Here is an 18,596-nt window from a genome sequence, read left to right as displayed (position 1 = left end):
GCAGAACTGTTGTAACATCTTAAACTTACCACTTTCTCTACTGCCTCCATACTATTTGTCTTCACTTTGCAGATATCCCACAGTCCCCCGGTCCTATTCTTCTGCAAGAGAAAATCCTTAATACAGTGACAGTGATCTGGGAGCCCTCGCCGACAGAGAAGTGGGAAAGTAACCTGTACTATGTGGTTATGAAACGTGACTCCAACAAGGGCTCATGGCAAGTGGTGGGTGACCTGATCTACACCAACAAGTTTACCATCACCAAACTTATCCCTGGCCGGGGGTATTACTTTAGGGTTGTGGCCAAAAATTACATGGGAACCAGTGATCCATCTGAAACGGTGCAGCCCTGGATTATGCAAAAGGAAAAGGGTAAAAAGGCCTTTTAAAAAATCTATCAGTGCACCTGTGTTGTTGGGTCTCAGTCAAACTATCCCATTAATAAATCCTTGTCAGTGTGTCCCAATCCCCATATGTATGCTGTCTGCCCAAATGAGAGCCCACTGAGATATCCCCAAGAAATACTGTTGGGCAAGGAAAGATGTCCCCTCCTGGACATGAATGTTTACAGATCAGTGGGAACAGTGAAGCTTGGCTTCTCCATTCCCACCAGTATACCGGCTCATATTACTCATATGGGTAAGAGCTTCCAAGAGAATTAATTCCTAGCAAACTCTGAAATTCGATGAGTTCTACAGAAGCCAAGGGCTATGACCTCAATGGTGAAGACTTGGTAATTTTAAGAAGGAGCCACAGAATCCAACCTGCAGGAGTTGAGGACCCCATGCCATTTGGGAAGGACAGGTGACCTGCAGGAGCTAGACTGGTACTGTGTAATCCTCATGATCTGTAGAAGGAGCCATGGCCTTGTCCATATGCCAAAGACCTAATGATCCCCTCCAGATTCCTGATTGGGACTTTGGAAAACTTAAGAGAATACAGCTCAGGCTTTATATTGAGCCTATTGCATTCTAGGAGAGGACTTTTGGGTGCTACATGCAGCACAGACTGGATCAACAAAGCTTTTAGTTCTGTCCCCTTTTACTGAGTCTCAATGCTTGGATTAAAGGAACTCCCAGTAACAGTAACTGGGGTCATAATACAGCAGAGAGAGCCAGGGCCCTACACATATGGCCACTGCATAGCAACTCACAGAAGGAGCCATGAACCCTGACCTAGGGAGCCAGGCTCTGCCAATTTTGAAGGGTGGATGCCAAATGCAATTATTAAGTGCGATGGTTGGAGGCTGCTTCTGCACCCAGTCTTTAGTCCCCTGGAGCAGTCGCTGAGTGTGTATTTGTCTCTTATAGATGAGTTTAAAGTCAGACTACCCAAGTACAGGAGGGTGAATCAAAATATGCCCCCAAGATTCCTCGTCCAATTGAAGCCCCATGTGGTGACCACAGCATTTGATTGTCACATGAGCTGTGCAGTGAGTGGCTACCCAAAACCTAAGATCACCTGGTACAAGGATAGCAGGAATCTCTCAGAAGACCCCACCTTCTTCAGCACAAATGACTTTGGTGTCTGTTGCCTGGTGATCCCAGGTGTCACGAAGAGAGATGAAGGAGAATACAAGGTGGAAGCCACCAATGGATTGGGCCATGCGGTCAGCAAAGCCATGCTTATCATAAAAGGTAAAGTGAAGTCTCTTAGTCTCTCTGCCTCAGTCTGCATCTGTCAAATTGGAGATAATGCCTCACAGAGAGGTTGTGAGGATAAACATACTACAGATTGGGAAGAGCTCTGATGCCGTGGTGTTGGGGCAAATTTGGAATCTTTTGAAGGATGGTTCGTATTCAGATGGGAGATGCCAAGAAAAAACAAGGTGCCACAGGGAGCAGAGTGGTGGACTCAGTAGGGGGCACACTCAGTCTGTGCTGATCCCAATGCCCCAATGCTGTGCTAGAGGGCCTGTGATGCTGGAGATGCAGCTGTAAGATGAGAGAGAAAACCAAGGTCCTGACTGCTCATGGTTATTAGAGAACCCAGAGCACTTATTGGGTCTAGTGTGTGGGTGCTGGTAGCAGGCTATGATATGCCAGAGGTCAGACTAGATGATCTGGTGGTCCCTTCTGACACTATGGATGGCTCCTTGCACATCATCTTCTGTGCACCACCCGTGTGTGTGATGTAAGATAGCATTTCATTGCCACCAGGGCATCTTGCAACCGGCTACCATGGGGCATTATTTGCCAGTTCAATGCAACTTTATATTGAGTAGTGTTTACCCAGAGTGCTTTACTGAGTTCAATAATACATCTACAAAGACCAAGAGAGTCCGAGAGAAATAGAAATTAAGAAGCAGAGGAGAGAGGCTTTCAGCTGAGATTGGAAAACAGATGGAGATTCATAGATTTCAAGGCTAGAAATCGCCATCATGATTAGCTAATCTGATCTCCCACATAACACAGGTCATTACACAGCCACTGTTGCCTGTATCAAGCCCATAACTCCTGGCTGGGCTAGAGCATATCTTTTTAGAAAGAGACATCTAGTGTTGATCTAATGAGGTTGAGTCACAGAGAAGCTCCGCCAGATGGCAGAAGCTGCAGGAGAGAAGACTCTTGCACCAGCCATAGTGAGATTGGCTGAAGCAATTGGGAGAAAACTGGGGCTAGATGGACAAAGCAGCTGAGAAGGTGAGCACAGAGAGGGAAGGACATGAGCTAGGCTGGAGTAAGTTCCTCAAGGGGATAATTCAGGATCCAGATCGGAAATGAAAGAAAGCCAGTGGAGTTGTTTGAGAATGCGTATGATGGGGCAGGGATTATGTCTGGGTTGGAAAAGGAAGGCACTAGCATTCAGCACACATTATTCAGTTTCTAACTCAGTGTGCGTTCAGGCAGAGCTCTTACTGAAATCAGTGACTAAAGAATGAATGAATAGACCTCAGGATCTGGCCTGCTGTGAATAATAGCTCATGGTACCATGACATGATTCAACAACTCACAACAGGTATGAAATTAATCCAAGTCATTCTTGCAGATTGGAAGAGCCATACATAAATTTAGGCCAGGTGCCCTGGTCACAGAACAGATTAGTCTCTCAAGAGACTCTTTATCTCCAGAAATCTCTGAAGAGACACTTTTGTTTTACTTCTGCAAAGCATATTCAGCATCTCAGCCACGATATGTGTACTCCACAAAATAAAATAAGAAACTTTTGAGGCTAGAATGATCCTGGGGAAAATCATTGGATTTTCTACTTGCTTCTAACACTTTTATACAGCCTTGAGGTTACTTGCATCAGTCACAGAGAAATCCTGGGCTGGGAAAGCCTCCTAAGTTCCAATCTTGTCAGTATGGACAGACTGACTCATTCCTCTCTGGTGCAACTCCACTGATTTACAGCAGAGATGAAGTTGGCCTGCTTTTACTTTTCACTGAGCCACAGGTTTAAAGTACTAACGTTGTGTTGTGTATTTGGTTGTCATGGGTTTTGTTACTATGGCAACTGAGTTAGACTATTAAGGGATAGCTCAGCCGGTTTCAACCGGCTGAGTGAGCTCTCTGTGTCTGTAAATAAAATGGAGGTTTTGGTTAGCTGTCTGCTCTCTGGCCTCAAGTGATTGCTTCCTACACCGGCTGCCCCAAGGACATAACACTGGCGACGAGGGTGGGATCCTGGTGCTGCTCCAGTAACAGAAGGAAGTAGAAGTCAAGGTAAAGACCAAACAAAGAAAAAAAGCTGCTTGTTTGCACTGACTGTGAAAGTGAAACTAAAAATCATGGCTACTCTGACCAGGCCCCTGGAGCCTTTTGATGAGAATACAGAGCAGTGGCATGTGTATACTGAGCGTTTTGAGCTTTTTTTTATTGCAAATGACATTACAGAAGCGAAGAAGGTGCCAATATTCTTAACTGTTGTAGGGGCTAAAACTACTCTCTGCTACGCAGCTTACTGCACCCTGTTAAGCCTGAGACTAAATCTTACAGTGACATTGTGGAAATCCTGGGGTCTCATTTCTCCCCAAAACCACTGGTAATTGCTGAAAGATATAGGTTCCACAAAAGAGACCAAAAGGAAGATGAAACAGTTGTACAATTTGTAGCCATTTAAAAAAAGCTAGCAGAACACTGTGAATTTAAAGAGATGTTAAATGATGTCCTGCGTGACAGGTTAGTGTGTGGCCTCTGCAGTGAAGTTATACGGAAGCGCCTACTGACAGAGGCTCAGCTTACATTACAGAAGGCTGTTGATATTGCTGTCTCCATGGAACTGGCTACAAGGGAGGCACAATACATCGGTGCACCCCCTAGGGTGCAAAAAGTGTCACAAGAACCGACCCACAAAACTGTGCAGAGTCAAGAATGTTACCGCTGTGGTAAGCCAGGACACCAGGCATCAGAATGCTGGTGTAAGGACCTGGTGTGTCGACACTGTGGCAAAAAGGGACACATTGAGTGTGCCTGTAAACAAAAGAAAAAGAGGCCTGTGGTCTGGCCGACAAAAAGAGGAACCTTGCATACCCTAGAGCAGACCCAGGATGATCAAGGTGACACCGCCTCACAAGAGGAAGTGCCACTGCATGTTTTGTCTTTGGCAGCGGGCTCACATGAATACTGGGTAACCCCCTTATTGGAGGGCAAACCTATACGCATGGAACTAGACACCGGTGCAGCTGTCTCGCTGGTTCCTGAGACTGTGTATAAGGAAAAGCTACAGCATCTTCCGCTTAAGGCAACAAAAACTGTTCTGAAGACGTATACAGGTGAAGCTGTGCCCATGTTGGGCACTATTGATGTTAAGGTGGAGCTCAATGGACAGGCGGCTAAATTGCCACTGTTTGTGGTGAGAGGTGACTACCCAGCCTTAATGGGTAGGTCTTGGCTTGGGAAGATTCAGCTGAACTGGGCAGAAGTGCACCGGATGACTAAAGAAGAAACCAGTCTAACCCCTATACTAAGGAAACATGCTGCTGTTTTTGGAGATGATTTGGGAAGTATGAAGGGAATCACTGTGACATTGAACATTAAACCTGGCAGTCCACCAAAATATCTGAAAGCCCGAACTGTGCCATATGCCATCAGGCCAAAAGTTGAAGCAGACCTGGAGCGCCTGGTCACCAATGGAGTCCTAATACCAGTTACCCATAGCTCATGGGCCACTCCTATCGTTCCAATCGTGAAGAAAGATGGCTCTCTCCGGATTTGCGGTGATTTTAAAGTCACTGTCAACCCAGTGTTGTGTGCAGAGCAATACCCGCTTCCCCGCATCGATGACCTCTTCGCAGGCCTGGCTGGGGGACAAAAGTTCAGTAAGATTGATCTGAGTCAAGCATATTTACAGATGCACGTCGATGAAAAGTCCCAAGAGCTGTTAACTATTGTGACTCATAAGGGGCTTTATCGATACTGTCGCCTACCCTTCGGAATCACATCGGCTCCCGCCCTGTTCCAGAGGGCTATGGACCAGATCTTGTGTGGCTTGTCAGGAGTTCAGTGCTATCTGGATGATATCCTGGTCACTGGAAGAAATGAAGAGGATCACTTAAAGAATTTAGAGGCTACCCTACAAAGACTGGAAGAGTATGGCCTACGAGTTCGCAAAGACAAGTGTGAATTCTTCAAGCCCTCTGTTGAATATTTGGGACACATCATCGATTCTGCAGGTCTTCATAAGGCCCCTGCAAAAGTTAAAGCTGTTGTGGAGGCTCCCCCACCTCGAAATGTAAGCCAGCTGCGTTCATTTCTAGGACTACTGAACTATTATGGAAAGTTCATCTCACAGTTAGCCACACTGCTAAAACCACTTCATGAGCTCCTTGGGCAGAACAAGGCCTGGAAGTGGACTGAAGCCTGTGATGTTGCATTTAACAAAGCTAAGGATGCATTGTTAAATTCTGAAGTTCTAACGCACTTTGATCCATCCTTACCCCTGCAATTGGCCTGCGATGCTTCCCCTTATGGAGTGGGAGCGGTCGTGTCACACATTATGCCTTCGGGAAAAGAAAGACCTATTGCTTTTGCTTCACGCACTCTAAGCAAAGCAGAAACTAACTACGCCCAAATCGAACGTGAGGCATTAGGAATTGTTTTTGGAATTAGGAAGTTTCATCAGTACCTGTTTGGGCAAAAGTTTACTCTTCTTACAGACCATCGACCTCTGACATCAATTTTTGGACCCTACACAGGCATTCCCCCATTAGCTGCTAGTCGTATGCAACGTTGGGCATTGATACTTTCTGCACACACATATGAAATCAAATATCGGAAATCCACTCTGCACGGCAATGCAGATGGCCTCTCAAGGTTGCCTTTACCGGTCAAACATCAAGATAGTGCCCAAAAGGAAATCTTCTACTTTGAACAGGTAGAGAATACACCCATCACTGCTACTCAGATAAAGAAGGCAACCCGCGTTGACCCAGTATTATCCCAAGTTATGGACCTGGTGATGCATGGAAAATCTCGACAAACCTCTCCGGTCTCACCCGACCTTGTTCCCTACATGTCCAGGCGGACGGAGTTATCGGTCCAATCTGGTTGTTTGTTGTGGGGGAGGCGTGTCATTATTCCACCACCCCTGAGATCACAGATGTTAGAACAGCTACATTCCGGTCACTGTGGAATAGTGCGCATGAAGGAAATTGCACGAAGCTATTTTTGGTGGCCTAGATTGGACAGTGCTATTGAAGAGAAGGCAAAAGCTTGTATGTCATGTCAGGGTGTAAGAAATGCACCCCAGTTGGCACCCCTACACCCATGGGACTGGCCTGAAAACCCGTGGCAACGTATTCACGTTGACTTTGCTGGCCCCCTTGAAGGAAGCATGTTCTTGGTGGCAGTAGATGCCCATTCTAAATGGCCAGAAGTCTCTATAATGCAGTCCACTACTGCAGAGAGTACTATTCAAAAACTACGAGGACTCTTTAGTCGTTTTGGTCTGCCAGAACAACTTGTGAGCGACAACGGACCGCAGTTCGTCTCTCAGGAGTTTCAAAATTTTATGAAGGCAAATGGGATACACCACATCACGTCAGCACCATATCATCCGTCCACCAACGGATTAGCTGAAAGATTTGTGCAGACAATGAAAAACGCTTTGAAATCAGCAAAGGGACAACACTCCATTCAAAAGCGTCTGGATACCTTCTTACTTTCCTATAGAAACACACCTCATGCTACGACCCAGGCTTCCCCAGCCTTTCTAATGATGGGACGACAGCTGCGCACTTGCTTTGATCTGCTGAAACCTTCTGAACCCAGACAAACTGTGCAACATCAGCAGCAATATCAAGTCATCAGACGGGCACCCAGAGCAAAAGACCGAACCTTTAGCCCAGGACAGCCAGTTTTGGCTCGGAATTATACTTCCAGAGCTAAATGGGTCCCGGCCACAGTCATCACTCAAACAGGACCTGTTTCCTATACAGTCCGGACTGCAGAGAATCTTACCTGGCGGCGACATGTAGATCAGCTGTTGCCAGGTCATGCCAGTCTTCAGGACGCATCTGCAGTTGAGGGGTCTGACTTCACCCCTCCTGGTGAGACACCGAATCATGAGTCACCTGTTCCTGACTGTTCTCCTCCATTACCGCCGGCAGCTGAGATACCCCTTTGCCCAGCACGAGCTGATACCACCTCCTCACCTATTCGTGCTGCGGACCCTGAGCCCCTAGTACTTTCGGGTGCAACAACACCAGAAGTTCGCCGTAATCCACCTAGAGACAGAAGGCCTCCTCATCGGCTGGATCTTTAGTTAGGGCGAACCCACGGTTATGGGGCAAAATAATCCCCAGGGTTTAGCCGGGAATGGAGGCAGTCTACCCTCCTTCTCTAGTTTAGTGTGTGTTTTATTTTGGGGATGTTCTTATTAGGGGGGGAGGAATATGTTGTGTATTTGGTTGTCATGGGTTTTGTTACTATGGCAACTGAGTTAGACTATTAAGGGATAGCTCAGCCGGTTTCAACCGGCTGAGTGAGCTCTCTGTGTCTGTAAATAAAATGGAAGTTTTGGTTAGCTGTCTGCTCTCTGGCCTCAAGTGATTGCTTCCTACACCGGCTGCCCCAAGGATATAACACGTTGAATGAAGAATATCAAATGTCAAGCGATCCCTTGAGCATACCCTACCTGTATTCCCAGAACATAGTTTTGTTCTCACAGGACTGAAGAACTGGAGATGAGAAGATCAATTAGGTCACAACTAGGCCATGCCCCTAGGGGCCAGTGCATGGTTGTTCTCTACAGTATATTCTCCAGGTAATTATAAATGCCCCAGGTAGATCTCTCACCACTTCCATTGGGAGGCTCTGGCACAGCTCACTCATATTCAGCCTAAATGTTCCCTTTGTTGATTTCATCCCGTTATTTCTACTTACACTCCTTTGTGACACCCTAAGTAATGCCTCTTCCTCTTTGGGTATGTCTTCACTGAGCTAGCTTTGATGGAGCTAGCTCACAAAAAACAGCAGTGAAGTGATGGTGGCACTCAGAGAAGCACCGGCTGGCTGCCCAAGTACAAACCTATCCCAGAGCCTGGGTCTGTACATGAGTAGCTGGCCTGTGCCAGCAGCCAGGCTGTTGCAACTACACTGCGATTTTCAGTGAGCTGGCTTGATCCCAGTTGAGAGGTACCAGAAAGAAGGCTGGAGAAGATCAAAGCTAGTTCGGATATGCTTACGTGTGATCCAGTCACACTTCCTGCTTGCAGTGTAGACATACACTGAGGAGCTTGTACCTTCTAATCATCATGTTTCCCCTTAGTCATCGTTTAGCCAATCTATATGTACTGGGTTAAATTCATGCCTGGTGCTATTCAACACACCTCCAGTGAGATTACACCAGGAAAGAATTGGGCTCATTTGATAATGTCATCTTTCCTCATAAATCACTCCTTCCAGCCCCTTAATACTTTTGATTGCTCTTCTCTGTATGCCTTCCAAACGGTCTCCATTCTAATATTGACAACCCTCATGTTCTCTCCCTCTCACTTTTAGATCCCTCCTTCTAATGTGATCTGCCTGAGGACAGCTCTGCACAGCCGTCCGAATGACAACGCTTTTATGTAGAACTGACACAGTACCCAAAAGCTACAAATCTAGTTTTATAACCAGCTGACAGTCTCAGGTTGTCTCTTGTTTTCTGACCCGTTGGCTGTATCTTGAGCATTGTGCTGCATGTGTGTGGGAGAAAACAAAAGCTTTTAGAACTGCAAAATCTTTTCAGAATGGACATATGATTCTGTACAACAGCCCTCCAAAGGGGGGAAAGATGGCCTTCCAAAGCAAGGAGAAACTTAAAGGACACAGAAGGTGACTGTGGAGGGAGAACTGTAGGTAGGTAGAGTTGGCCATGAGTGAACTTTCCATGGACACCACAGGCATGAGACATCATCCTGCAATGCCAAGAGGCTAATTCCACCTACTCATGAACCGTGGCTGAGAAATCTCTTGGAAGCAGAAACTTTGCTGGAGAAGCTCGTTGAAGCCGACAGGCTTGGATCAGATTTCTGATTGCCTGTCTCACATGGTTTGGCATTGTTCTGTTCCCTTTGTTTTAAAATCTCCGAAGAACTGGGGAGCATGACTTTAAAGGTTGTGGTGGGGAGAAAAGGTGGCATGTTCCTGGATCCTCAGAGGAAGGGCTTCCTGGCTGGTGGGAGTTGCCCAGTGAGTTCTGTTCCTCCCTGAGGGGGTCACATTGGTCCCACATTTGGCCTCTGGAGGGTTGAGGTATGAGAAAGAAGGCTGGAGGAGATCAGCAGATGCTTTCGATGCAAAGCAGCAAGGCTGGGACAGATTTCAAATTAGATTAACCCCAGTCATCCCCTCCAGCATGGAAAAGAAGTCGTTTAAACCAGGAGAAATATTGAGATTTTAATGCAATCCTTTGCCTCCTGACAAACATCTAAGATGTAGATAGGTATTTGTTTTTAGCCTGTTGTGTAACAAGCTACACCAGGCTTCCAAAAGTCCCCATTCAGTTAACAGCAGTTCTGCATTTATCTCATTGTCAATAGAAGTTATGTGTATTATGCTCTTTACCCTCCAGGCCGAAAACAATATATGTCTATATAAAAACAAAACAGCCACAAAGTTGGCAGTCTCTCCAGGGATGGTATGTCAGCATTAAGGTGCACTGGCAGAGGTAAGTGGGAGACCAAGACTGGAGTAGCAAGGATCAAGGTACATGGGTAGAGCCGTGCTGCACTTCTCTGCACTATGCTCCTGTCCTCAGTGCTACTACCCAGGATGTAATATATTTACTCCAACAAATTAATGCTGAAAATATAATTTCTCCCTGGCTCCCACCATCTCTACACTACCTTTGATACAGTGCAGTTAAAACCTTGCATGAGAATCCACCGTGACCTGAGTCCATTGAGTCTGCACTGGTTGAATGGTTTGGTCACTGAAAGGGGGATGAAGGACTGAAAGCAACAGTTTCTGATGAAAGCACAGAGAGAAAGCATCATAGACTCTGTGCTAGAGCTGTTGCTGGGTAATGGATTCCTAGCAAGCAGGGCCAAGCCAAGAATCGGAAACTGGTGGCCATTGGATCCTCAGACAGCCAATCAAATGCTTGCATGGGAGCTCATGTTATTGAAGTGTTCCCCACCTCCCCTCCCGTTAGGGCTTTCCTTGATAATGTTTTGTGCTAACGATGTACAGAAATGGCAATGATGGGTCAAGATGAAATTAAATAATAAAAACCACATTGAGTAAGTGGGATTCTGTCTTCAAAATAAAAATAGCAGCTAGTCCCTGAATGTTGATTTCACATACTCTACAACCACTTTTTTGTGTATGAATTGCTACCTCCTCATTCTATCATACCTGCTGAGATTCTTGCCAAACCTTCATGGAATAACAGATCCATCTAGGTTTCTATAAGGTTGCCTATAACTGTAGTATCTGAGCACCTATGAGGCATTGGCAGAATGATGGATTGGAAAGTCTAATTTACATATGCTTATACAAATTAGATACAGAGAAAAGATAAGGGTGTGACATTATTGATATAAATTGGAACCATATAGAACATGGTTGCAACCAAGATCCTGTAGTGGCACCAAATCTTATGTAAAAGGGGGTCATATAAGGTGTCTAAGACCAGGTTATGGGTTGCTGGTTATGATTGTGCTGTCTGTATGCATGTGTCATTTTGTAGTTGAAGTTATGAGTATTGGCTCTATACGGTCTTTATTTCAAATTTGCTGTGCTTCTGGGTGACACCCCAGACAAGTTGGTGTTAGCTCTGCCTAGCCTGCTTGAGGCCCATTAAGGACCATCAGCTACACAATTGACCCATTGAGAGAAGGCAAACACGCCTTGTGACTCAGCGAAGTATGCAGGAACTTGCCCATGTGACTCCAGACTCCATTTTGCTGTAATTTTCCACAGTAAGAACAAAGAGGTTCTTACACCTGGAAAAAAAGTTATAAAAGGCTGATGCCTCATCTCCATCTTGTCTTCAATCCTGCTTCTTACCTCTGGAGGAACTTTGCTACAAACTGAAGCTCTGAACAAAGGACTGAATGACCCATCCCAGAGGGGGATGTACTCCAGAGCCTTGATTTGAGCCTGCAGTTTACTCCATCACTTTTACAAGCGTGAACTAAGAACTTTGCCATTACTGTATGTAATTGATTCCATTTAACCAATTATAACTCTCTCATCTATATCTTTTTCCTTTTATGAATAAACCTTTAGATTTTAGATTCTAAAAGATTGGCAACAGCATGATTTGTGAGTAAGATCTGATTTGTATATTGACCTGGGTCTGGGGCTTGATTCTTTGGAATTGAGAGAACCGTTTTCTTTTATTGGGGTGTTGGTTTTCACAACCATTCATTCCCAGGATGAGTGGCACTGGTGGTGATAACTGGAAAACTGGAGTGTCTAAGGGAATTGCTTGTGTGACTTGTGGTTAGCCAGTGGGGTGAGACCGAAGTCCTCTTTATCTGGTTGGTTTGGTTTGCCTTAGAGATGGAAAACCCCCAGCCTTGGGCTGTAACTGCCCTGTTTAAGCGATTTGTCCTGAATTGGCACTCTCAGTTGGGTCCCGCCAGAACCACATCATTACAAAGGGATACATACCCTCATGCTTCAAGGCATAAACCCGACACTGACTGATGCAGTCAGGAAGAAATGTCCCCTATAGGCATGTTATTCCATACTTCTCCACTATGGAAATTCTTGTACCTTTCTTTGAAGTGGCTGGTACTAGTCACTGTCAGAGACAAAATATTGGATTAGGAGGGCCAAGGCCGGCTTTAGGCCTATTCCACCAATTCCCCCGAATCGGGCCTTGCACCTAAGAGGGCCCCGTGCCCAGTGAGAATCCCTTCCCTGGCTAGAGGCGCCTTTTTAATTTTTACTCACCTGGCGGCGCTCTGGGTCTTCGGCGGCACTTTGGCGGTGGGTTCTTCGCTCGCTCTGGGTCTTTGGTGGCGGGTCCTTCAGTGCCGCCGAGGACCTGGAGCGAGTGAAGGACCCGTTGCTGAAGTGCCGCCGAAGACTCGGAACACTGTCCAGTGAGTACAAGCCCCACATGTGTTTTTTAAAAGAACAGAAGTACTTGTGGCACCTTAGAGACTAACACATTTATTTCAGCATAAGCTTTCTGGGCTGAAATATGCTGAAATAAATGTGTTAGTCTCTACGGTGCCACAAGGACTCCTGTTCTTTTTGCGGATACAGACTAACAGGGCTGCTATTATGAAACCCTTTTTTTTTTTTTTAAGTCATCCCTACCAGGCCCTGAAATTGTTTGAATTGGGCCCCGCACTTCCTAAAGCTGGCCCTGGCTGCAGGGAATACATCACATCTCTCTATGTGAGACAGATGCATGTATATCTATCATTCTCTATAGAGATAGAAAGATAGTCATGTACCTTTATTTGCCATTTTTCTCACTGTCTCTGATACTATGGGATAGTATTAAAATGGAAAAAAGTCAATGATGGTTATGAAGGAGATTAGAGAGATACAATGGCAGATAGTAAACAGGCAGTATGAAAGTTTTAGAGTTCACTTAAATAGCTGAACGCTAAGAAATAAAAATGATGACACAAGATGACAAAGCGCCAGGTTTAATTTTTAAAGCAAATTTTACTTAACGTTTTCTACTGATGCCCAGGCAAATTTCCGTCTATGCAGAGCCCTTCCCTTCTATGGTGACAATGAACACACAATATTAAGTAACACACAGACTCAAACAATGTTAACGTCAGCATTTGCCTTTTGGCCCGGCTCCCCCAGCCGGAGTCCCGCATCCCCGCAGCCCCATTCTTCCGCCGCAGCCCCGCTCCTCCACCCAAGCGCGGCAAGTCCTGTGGCCCCGCTACCGCGGCCGGAGCCCCGGAACCCCGCAGCCCGGCTCCCCCAGCCGGAGCCCTGCAACCCTGCGGTCCCACTCCCCCGGCCAGAGCCCAGCAACCCCGCAGTCCAGCTCTCCCGGCAGGACCCACGCGGCCCCGCTCTCCCGGCCACAGTCCCGCAGCCCCGCTCTCCCGGCCAGAGCCCAGCAACCCCGCAGTCCAGCTCTCCCGGCAGGACCCACGCGGCCCCGCTCTCCCGGCCGGAGCCCCGGAGCCCCGCTACCCCGGCCAGAGCCCCGCAGCCCCGTTCTCCCGGCCGGAGCCACGCGGCCCCGCTACCCCGGCCAGAGCCCTGCAACCGCACGATCCCTCTCCCCCCGTTGCAGCGCGGCAAGTCCCGCGGCCCCGCTCTCCCGGCCGGATCCCCGCAACCCCGCCGTGCCGTTCCGCTCCCCAGGCTGGAGCCCCGCAACCCCGCGGTCCCGCACCCCAGTTTGAGCGCGGCAAGTCCTGCGGCCCCACTACCCCGGCCGGAGCCCCGCAACCCCGCATCCGCGCTACTTCGGCCAGAGCCCCGCAATGCCGCGGCCCCGGTCCCCCGGTCCGAGAGTGGCAAGTGCGGCTGCCCCGCTCCCGCAGCCGGAGCCATGCGGCCCCGCTACCACGCGGCCCCGCTCCCACCGCCGGAGCGCGTAAATCCGAAGTGCCGCCCGGAGAGTACAAGCCCCACGAAGCGGGCCCCGCACTGGCTAAAGCCGGCCCTGTTGTGCTGTTGCAGAAATTCTGTGGCTGCTTAACTGACACACCAAGCCCAAGCAGACTGTCCTTCCCAGGGCAAAGAAGAAACCATGACGGCAATTGGGCGACCATTATAATGATCTCTCCGTTCTCTGTCTATGAGAAGGACAAATACAGGAATTTAGGGACTGGCAGACTGGATCAGATATGAGGCCTTCCTCAGGGCCGGCTTTAGCCAGTGCGGGGCCTGATTCGTGGGGCATGTACTCTCCGGGCGGCACTTTGGATTTGCGCGCTCCAGCGGTGGTAGCGGGGCCGCGGGAGTTGCGGGGCTCCGGCAGCAGGAGCGGGGCAGCCGCACTTGCCACTCTCGACCGGGGCCGGGGGGCCGGGGTTGTGGGGCTCCGGCCGAAGGAGCGGGGCTGTGGGGTTGCGAGGCTCTGGCCGGGGTAGCAGGCCGCGGGACTTGCCGGGGGATCCGGCCAGGAGAGTGGGGTTGCGGGGTTCTGACCTGGAGAGCGGGGCTACGGGGTTGCGGGGTTCCGGCCGGGAGAGCGGGGCTGCGGGGTTGCGGGGCTCTGGCCGGGGGAGCGGGGCCACGAGACTTGCCGCCCTCCGGCCTGGGGAGCGGGACCGCGGGGTTGCGGGGCTCCGGCCGGGAGAGTGGGGCTGCGGGGATGCGGGACTCCGGCTGGGGGAGCCGGGCCAAAAGGAAAACGCTGACATTAACATTGTTTCAGTCTGTGTGTTACTTGACATCGTGTGTTCATCGTCACCATAGAAGGGAAGGGCTCTGCATAGACGGAAATTTGCCTGGGCATCAGTAGAAAACGTTAAGTAAAATTTGCTTTAAAAATTAAACCTGGCGCTTTGTCATCTTGTGTCATCATTTTTATTTCTTAGCGTTCAGCTATTTAAGTGAACTCTAAAACTTTCATACTGCCTGTTTACTATCTGCCATTGTATCTCTCTAATCTCCTTCATAACCATCATTGACTTTTTTCCATTTTAATACTATCCCATAGTATCAGAGACAGTGAGAAAAATGGCAAATAAAGGTACATGACTATCTTTCTATCTCTATAGAGAATGATAGATGTAACCCCTTTGCCAGGCTGAAACGATAGCAGCAAGGGCCAGGTTCAATACCTAGGGGTCCCTTCCCCACAACGTAATGCAGACCAGCTCGAGCCCCCACCTAGTGATCTGGGAAAATCTTACACACACCCCTGGGCGCCTCAAGGAGGCAATACTTCCCCTCTCGCAAGCACAGACTCTTGGTGTAGCAGAAAAGGTTTAATTACATAAGATAAACAACAACAAGCATGAAATTTGGAAAATACCTCAATTGGAGTTCATAGGTCAAACCGTGAGCAAAGACCCACCCCAGCAACTTGGGCCGTGTCCTTCTCTCTGGGCCCTTGAGTCCAGCAACCCCCCTAAATCACCCACAGTCCCAAAAGTCCCACAATTCAAAAGTCTCTGTCCCGGGTCAGGCAGCCCAGAGTTCAAGAGTCTCTTTGCAGAGGTCCCCCTCCCCAGCCTAGGTAGAAAGGGGCACCTTACGTGGTTCGGGGCCAGCTGCCCTGCCTCTTCGTGGGGTTCTGCTTCCCTTAGTCGTCCCCGCAAACAGCTCAGCTCCGCTTACTCTGTGGGCTGCTCCACTCTGCCAGCTGCTCTGGTCCACCAGCTGTCCTGTGATCCGCTCCAGCCGTCCTCACGAGCTGCTCAGCTCCACTCACCCACTGGCTGCACAAACTGCTCCACTCTGCTCTGCCAGTATTGCTTCAGGCTCCCCCACTCATCAGCACAGTGCTCTCAGCTCAGCAAGTCCAGCTCTTCAGTGATTTCAGCTCCACTCATTAGCACAGTGCTCTCAGCTCAGTAAGTCCAGCTCAGCAAGTCCAGCTCTTCAGTGATTTCAGCTCATAGTAGGGGAGCCCCAGTGAATTCAGCTCAGTAACCTGCATCTAGATTCTTAAGGGAATCAAAAGTTAACTCTGACATTCCACAGTGGAGAGAGGCACAGGTGGAACTGGTGCTTCTGGCTCACACAAGGAGCCTGCACCACCAAGTACAGATACTGGCCCCCAGCCTCTCTCCTCTCAATGGGTTTTGGAACCCATGTGCCTCATCTAGCAAGCGCTATCCAGCTGACAATGAAACCCCCCATCACAAGACAATTTTGTAGTTCCCCATTTACCCAATCAGGGTGACAACATTTCATTCCTCCTGCCCCAATAACAACGAAATTGGGGGCTCCCACAGCTGTGAAAGTAACCATCCCATGCTGCTTTGCGGTATGCTAAGTGGGGTGGGAGTGCCCATGCAAATAACCGAAATACCAATGCAACACTTTCCGCACTCCCCATAATTTACCACCAGATGGCAGGGTGGGGCTCATCCTGACTTTGCTTACATAGATATACATGCATGTGTCTCACATAGAGAGATGTGATGGATTCCCTGCATTGTAAAAGTACTGATGGTTGAGGTATCCTTGTAAAATAAGGGTGGCTTAGAGGAGAACCTGTGAGATTCTAGCAGGTCTGACATCAAACAAAGTAAAGAACAACAACAAAGAACCAGGTTGCAGTTATTACACTGCATGAAAAAGATTAGGCTGGAAATGTCTTTTAGCTCCATTAGCGTTGAATCAGAAAATGCATTTAAACACCCTAACATAAACACCAATGAAGTTTCCCTTCTCTCTTCAGGCGTAATCCTCGCAACTGATACCTAGTGACCAGAGATACAAAGGTCTCTCCTCTCTCACACAATCTTTAATGTAATTAACCACAAAACATCCCTGTGAGACAAGGCAGTGCTATTATCCCCATTATACAGGTGAGAAACTGAGGCACAGAGAAGCTAAGTGACTTGCTTGTAGTCACACTGGAAGTCTGTGGCAGAATTGGGACTTGAACCAGGTCTCCAGCTAGTGTTCCAGTCACTGGGCCATCCTTGCTCTTTGGGACTGAGGTTCCCAAACTACCCTCCATCCTACTAAAACCTCAAACTTTTAGGGGATATGTTTGTACATATCTACGGCTCTATGTATTCAATACAGCAGGGTCCACATGCACATTCTTTATAAAGTAATCATTGGCCCCTGCCTCCTCCAGCATGAGCAGCACCTTCAGTGCTTTATTTCTTACATGAACAGACCAGCTGGGAGGAAAGCTTGGGCATGACCCTTTCCAGACCAGTGAACTGTAAAACAGGCTTAGTTACCAGAGAAGCTTTTACATGCTCCTGAAGGATACTGAACTGTGTAATGCTAATACTTTTCACGTACATAGCACTGTTTATCTCACCTGAACGTCAGAGCATTTTGGAAAGGGGGGTATTAGTCTCATCTCCATTTCACAGAGGATGAAACTGAGAAGCCACTGGCCCAAACTCACACACTGAGTCAGTAGCACAGATAGGACAGGAACCTGCAATCCTGACTTTCAGACCTTGAATCTATTTCTTGGAACCACAATGTAATGCTCAGAAGAAGTAATAATAATAAACACACTATTTCTGTCATTAGCCAGTAGGAGTCTATAAAACTGGGATACGATAATACTGAACTTTCTTAATGAAACAGTCTCAGAGCGATGCATTATAAAGGTCGAATTAAAGGGCTAAGTAATATTGCAAGTTAACTTTAAGACAACTTTTGAAGATGATCCGTGAAGGGAAAAAATTGGCCTTGTGACCATTTTTTGTCGCTTTATGGTGTGCAAAGAAGGCCTGAAAGGGGTGGGGGTTTTATTTCCTGTTCATTTATACATAAGAAATTCACAGGCTGTCGAGGCTGGAAAGCTCTATGACTGTAAAAACAAAACAAAACAAAAAAACAACAAAAAACAAAACAAAAAAGCATACCTAGTAAGAAGATGAGAAAAAAGAGATAAAGTTGAGCTGTTAAGAAGCGAGAGGATTTTTAATCAGACTGTTTAAAACTTTTTGGTTATTTGTGTTATTTAACTTCCTACTTGCATTCAATGATCAATTAACATTTTGGATAAAGGAAGCCTTTGATAAAAATCATCTCCATCAGATCAAAACCAGATTTGAATTACCTGAGGGCTTATCTACATGACATTTTTTTGTCAGTTTAAGTTAAGGTGTGATTTAAAAGGATTAGTTAAATTGGTTCAAACCCCTTACTGGGTGCTCTTATTTTTGTTTAAGAGCAGCTTATTTTGGTTTAGCTTGTTGCTTGGGTAGAGATTTAAATGAAACTGAAAAAAGTCAAAACTAATTTGAATTAAAATGGTGTGACTTCCCCAGGCACACAAGGCCTAATATTTCTAAACTAAAATAACAAATTGGGAAAATATAAAACAAACTAAAGATTTTAGGCTTGGCTGCTGGTGGGTGCTATGCTCCTGCTAATTTTTTCCATTGGTGCTTGTGATTAGTGGAAATCACAGTGAGTTAGCTGATCTTGTGTTAGAGAACCCAGGGCTTGAGCATCTACAGATTGTCAATCCTAGGTAAAGAATTTTCAAACCTGGGCCTGAATCTGGGTCTCCACTACCTATGCTGCAGGATGCAGATCTGAGTCCAGGCAACCATATCCCAGACTTCCTAGTGC

At 47.4% G+C, this 18,596-nt stretch overlaps 2 protein-coding genes across 3 annotated transcripts in view; both read left to right on the top strand.

The window, feature by feature from the left end:
* IGFN1 (immunoglobulin like and fibronectin type III domain containing 1) overlaps positions 1–10,268 on the top strand; it is a 58,772-nt gene extending 48,504 nt beyond the window's left edge. The window contains exons 21-23 of the mRNA XM_045014425.1: positions 73–372; positions 1,311–1,637; positions 8,943–10,268. Of these exons, the coding sequence (XP_044870360.1) occupies positions 73–372; positions 1,311–1,637; positions 8,943–8,956 (641 nt within the window). The 3' untranslated portion in view covers positions 8,957–10,268. The remainder of the gene's footprint in view (positions 1–72; positions 373–1,310; positions 1,638–8,942) is intronic.
* LOC123369342 (maestro heat-like repeat-containing protein family member 7) overlaps positions 1–18,596 on the top strand; it is a 1,253,347-nt gene that overhangs the window by 443,137 nt on the left and 791,614 nt on the right. The window lies entirely within an intron of this gene.

Source organism: Mauremys mutica, chromosome 4 (assembly GCF_020497125.1).
Source record: "Mauremys mutica isolate MM-2020 ecotype Southern chromosome 4, ASM2049712v1, whole genome shotgun sequence".
Lineage (NCBI taxonomy): Eukaryota > Metazoa > Chordata > Testudines > Geoemydidae > Mauremys > Mauremys mutica.
This window is presented reverse-complemented; position numbering and strand designations above follow the sequence as displayed.